General features: G+C 38.1%; 1 protein-coding gene across 2 annotated transcripts in view; it reads left to right on the plus strand.

Moving 5' to 3' along the window:
• The first annotated feature begins 448 nt into the window (after nucleotides 1-448).
• Nucleotides 449-5032, plus strand: part of AFF4 (AF4/FMR2 family member 4) — a 57587-nt gene continuing 53003 nt past the window's right edge. For both annotated transcript variants that reach the window (XM_004696611.2, XM_045285347.1), the window contains exons 1-3: nucleotides 449-532; nucleotides 1024-1150; nucleotides 3729-4520. In XM_004696611.2, the coding sequence (XP_004696668.1) occupies nucleotides 1028-1150; nucleotides 3729-4520 (915 nt within the window). In that variant the 5' untranslated portion in view covers nucleotides 449-532; nucleotides 1024-1027. The remainder of the gene's footprint in view (nucleotides 533-1023; nucleotides 1151-3728; nucleotides 4521-5032) is intronic.

Raw genomic sequence — 5032 nt, forward strand, 5'->3', positions numbered from 1 at the left:
GATAACCTGGCTCTTTTCCTCACGTCCCCCATCTCCCACCCCCGCCCTTGACCTCTGATTGGGCTTTTAAAAAAATGAAATGGTAGAACCATTTTGTTCATCTTTCAGAAAGGATGTTGCAAAGCCTCTGGTAATCCCTTATCCCAGGGCTTGACAGTCTTTATCATTATTCTCTGTTTACCTAAACCCCTGCTGCTATAATAATATGCTATTTCCCTTGGTTTATTCTTTGTGAAACTAGAACATACTTTCCATGATAATAGAAATTATATTCACTTTTTTCTCCCCACCCCCAAACTTTTCCTTTTTCAATACAATTTTAACTGCTGTTACTAACCCAAGTTAATTTTAGACTCTATTGCTAAAAGCCTCAGATTTGCCATTTATTGAGGTGCTAATTAAAATATTAATATATTTAGAGCAGAAATGTCGTTTTTTAGGGACTCTAGAGCAACAGCAAAGCTGAGGTCAAACTGCCCTAAGGATGGACACCAAGGAAGCTGTGTTTGGGACAAAAAGAAATCAAGATAAGGTAGATGCAAAGTAGAGAAAAGCCACTGGCCCCCCTGGGGGGGATGGCGGGGGAGAGGGGTGGCAGGTGGGAATGCATTGTATAACTTCTAATGGCAAAGAATAGCTAGATTATGGAAAAAGAAGCCTGGAAGGCTTATAGGAAATTCTGAAGACTTAGGTTTAAGTGCCACCTTCCCTCTGAACATTCAAGTTGTAGCTGACTCTTACTACCAGGGCACTTTGAAAAGTAATAAGGTTAAATGTTTTGATGGGGGTGGACCTGAATATTTTGGGCTAGTGTTTCCTCTCTGATAATTGTGAAGAACTATTGGTACTAGGCAGTTAAACCATTCATTGCCCAAACCTAACATTAGCGCAAGTGTCTGTTACTTATTACATGACAGGTGAAAGGGAATTTCTGATTCAAACTGACAAAAGTCAGTACATACAGAAAATGTAATTTTTCCTTTCTGTTTTGTGATGTATAAAGATTGTGTTTTCTCTTCATAGCAACATGAACCGTGAAGACCGGAATGTGCTGCGTATGAAAGAACGGGAAAGGCGGAATCAGGAAATCCAGCAGGGCGAGGACGCCTTCCCACCTAGCTCTCCTCTCTTTGCTGAACCGTACAAAGTTGTAAGTTGGCCCCCTTCGTGTGTCCTGTCTTCTGCCCCGCCCCGAACACCCACCACAGCACATTTTCAAGTGTTTTAATCTAAAACTTGTATTTGAAAAGAATGATCATATATTTAATAATGTAACTTTTCTGTTATTATAAGACTATGTCTTGGAGTAACTTTATTGGTGGATAACATGCATACAGAAATAATATCCAAGTTAGGTTTTGTGACTCAAAGAATGTCAACGCTTAATCATGAAATAGCATCACCATTTTAGAAACCCTGCTTTCCTTCCCACTCCTTCTGCAACCTGAATTTATTACTAAAGGAGGGTCTGGATTGGCAGTCATCTCTGTACTCCTGATATACCAGTAAGCTTGCACATCCTGTCACCTCTCTGAGCCTTAAGTTAAATTTGTTGTAACTCATTGTGCGTTATCTCCTTATTTCCCAGTTGCTCTTTGGGGAATAACATCAAACATGAACATTTAGTACCTCATTTTGTTACTCAATATCATTTGGTTACTTAGTATACTAAATTTCAATGGCTTTGATTAGTAGATTTCAATATATATGTGCATTGAGTTATTTTTTTGTTGTCAGGATAAATTCTCTGATTTTAATTCTGATCCATTTATTGCTAGATTAGCAATATGAAATTTAACATTTTTTGTTGTATTTTTTGTTGACATTTATCTTAAAGCACATTGTCAGATGTGTTTAGTGCACTGAACCAGTTGCTTTTTTTTTTTTAAAGTAAGGTTGAATTTGATTTGGGATCACATTGAATATTAACTGGCACTACTTCTGGTGACTTAATAAGTGTGGTGGCCATACATGCCTCTTAATATTTAATATAACTTTAGATTTGTCTGAATTGTTTCCCTGAGATTTTAAAGGCTTATCTTGTGTATCATAAAAATACTATGCATTTAAGCAGTAATGACGATTTGTTGTATGAAGCTGAGAGTTAGATCTTTTATAGTATGAAGTTGAGATTTTTTAACGTGAAATATTAGAAATATAGCATATCTTAGTCTGTACCCCCGTAATAGTTGGTGCTAATAGAAACCATTTGTGGGAGCTAAAAAAGCCATTTAAGGGATTTTAAGGGGTTTTCCCATTTTTTAAAATTCATTTTTTTCCTTCTGTTTCAAAAACAGAAGGAAACTCAACCCCAACCCGTTTAATTGGATTTTCCAATTTAAAGGGAGTCATACTGGCAGTCATTTTTGTGAGTGTAACACAAAACTATATTAGAGACTGTCTTAGTTACTCTAATGTGGCTATTATACAAGTATCACAGCGGGTGGCTTTAACAAGTAGAACTTATTTTCTCACAGGTTAGAAGCTAGATAGAAGCCTGTTCTCAGAATGTTGGCTCTAGGGAAGGAAAGTATTCTTTCTCTGTTGACTCAGGAGGAAAGTCCTTGTTCCTTGCTTCCTTGGTAGAAATTCTTGTGTTGGCATCTTATTTTTCCCCAGCTTTCTTTGTTTGATTACTTACTTTTTCTATCTCAAAGAGAATGACTTAAGACACACCCTCCACTGATACTGACTCATTAACATAGCAAAGAAAACCCCTTCTCAAGTAAGATTAAAACCACAGGTAGAAGGATTTACAATTTATATGTTTGGGGACACAGTTCAATCCAGAACAGAGATCAAAGACATGCTGAAAGAAAAAAGTTTGCTCTAGATTTTGACTCATACTACCCTTTATTTTGCAATTACACTACGAATGAATTGGATTCGATTTGGATAGGAATCTCAGGTAATCACAAATTGTAATTAGGTTCATACCAACCACAGAATAAGTTGTGATTCAATCCTGAATTCTACTTTTCATGTAACCAAGACCCATTCTTATCTGTATGCAAATGTGTGGCCCCCAGAGCTAGTATATTTGAACCTCATAACCCTAGAATGAATGTTTGAACTTTAACATATATACTATTGACTTCAAAAGCTAGAGTTTTAGTTGATTTGAATTTAGTAGCCAGTATTTCAAATTCTTATCACTGGTTTGCTTTCTTTGCTTATTTGGAATTTTAATTAACCTGAAGAATTATGGTATTAAAGTTCAAAGGAAAAATAGCACTTGGGTAAAACTTACTCCCACTCCATTTTTATTTCTGCTTTTAACTGTAACATTGAATTACAAGGCTGACAATGGTTTCTGTCCCAGACAGTTAAATGATGAGTGCTGGCTGTTCTTCTGACATGGAACTTAGCTATGTAAGGGCATGACCACAATCTCCCTTCCCCTGTTTTTCACAAGTTTTTGCCATGTGCTAGTTTGTTAATTGGTGAAATTCAGATGTTTTTCTGGGATCCTGGGATCCATTTCTTAATTGTCTTATAGAATATTTGTATTTTAGTGTGGTTCTCTTTAGACCTTTTAAATGAGTCTCCCTATGAAAGTTGTATGTTTAAAGTTTGTTTTCAGATGCTAGCCTCAAGGAATGAGGTAAAACCTCCCAGTTAACAAACTGCTTTTGTTATTTGAAGTTTGGCAAGTCAGTTTATAATTGCATTTTATATCCAATTATGTTAATTGCACAATTTTATTTTACTTTTTCTTTTTTTGGCAGACTAGCAAAGAAGACAAGTTATCAAGTCGCATTCAGAGTATGCTTGGAAACTACGATGAAATGAAGGATTTATTAGGGGACAGATCTATACCAAAGCTTGTTGCAATTCCCAAGCCTACAGTACCAACTGCAGATGAAAAATCCAACCCAAATTTCTTTGAACAGAGACATGGGAGCTCACATCAGAGTAACAAATGGACTCCAGTAGGACCTGCACCCAGCACTTCTCAGTCTCAGAAACGGTCCTCAGGCGTGCAGAGTGGACACAGCAGCCAACGGACCAGCGCAGGTGGCAGTGGCAGCACCACCAGCAGTAGCCAGAGGCATGACCGTGACTCATATAGCAGTAGTGGGAGCAGTAGCCGTAAAAAGGGCCAGCATGGATCTGAACACTCCAAATCACGCTCTTCTAGCCCTGGAAAACCCCAGGCTGTTTCTTCATTAAGCTCCAGTCATTCCAGGTCTCATGGGAATGATCATCATAGCAAGGAACATCAGCGTTCCAAATCGCCTCGGGACCCTGATGCAAACTGGGATTCTCCTTCCCGCGTACCTTTTTCAAGTGGACAGCACTCAAACCAGTCTTTCCCCCCTTCGTTGATGTCAAAGTCCAGTTCAATGTTACAGAAACCCACTGCCTATGTGCGGCCCATGGATGGACAGGAGTCCTTGGAACCAAAGCTGTCCTCCGAGCACTACAGCAGCCAGCCCCATGGCAACAGCATGACAGAGCTGAAGCCCAGCAGCAAAGCACATCTTACCAAGCTAAAAATACCTTCCCAACCACTGGAGGTAAATCACACATTTGGAGCTATTTAACATTATGAAAATGCAAAACTGCTTACCATTAAATTATGATAGAACTTGAACTATCTCTGTCTTTGCCCTAATTGCTAGGAATATAATAATTTAAAGAATAGAAGAGCTTAAAGAACAGACTTGAGAGACGAGTGACTCCTAAATGGATATGTACTGTAGAACTCTTTCCTCTTGGGAAACAGACTAATGGACTGTTTTCAGAAATTAAAATCACAAGTCATTTATGAAATAAAAGGATTTCCTCCTCTTGATTAGGTAGAATGGCATGCCAGTGATTCACCTCATTTTCTTTTGTGTACAAAGAAAATTAGATTCTTGATTACCTTTTTTTCCATCGTTTTATTAGGTGCTCATACAACTCTTATCACAATCCGTATATACATCAGTTGTGTAAAGCACATTTGTACATTCATTGCCCTCATCATTATCAAACCATTTGCTCTCCACCTAAGCCCCTGGTATCAGCTCCTCATTTTTTCCCCTCC

The sequence above is a fragment of the Echinops telfairi genome, unplaced genomic scaffold, assembly GCF_000313985.2.
Source record: "Echinops telfairi isolate 266 unplaced genomic scaffold, ASM31398v2 ScPeMD7_7469;HRSCAF=8507_1, whole genome shotgun sequence".
In the NCBI taxonomy this organism is placed as follows: domain Eukaryota; kingdom Metazoa; phylum Chordata; class Mammalia; order Afrosoricida; family Tenrecidae; genus Echinops; species Echinops telfairi.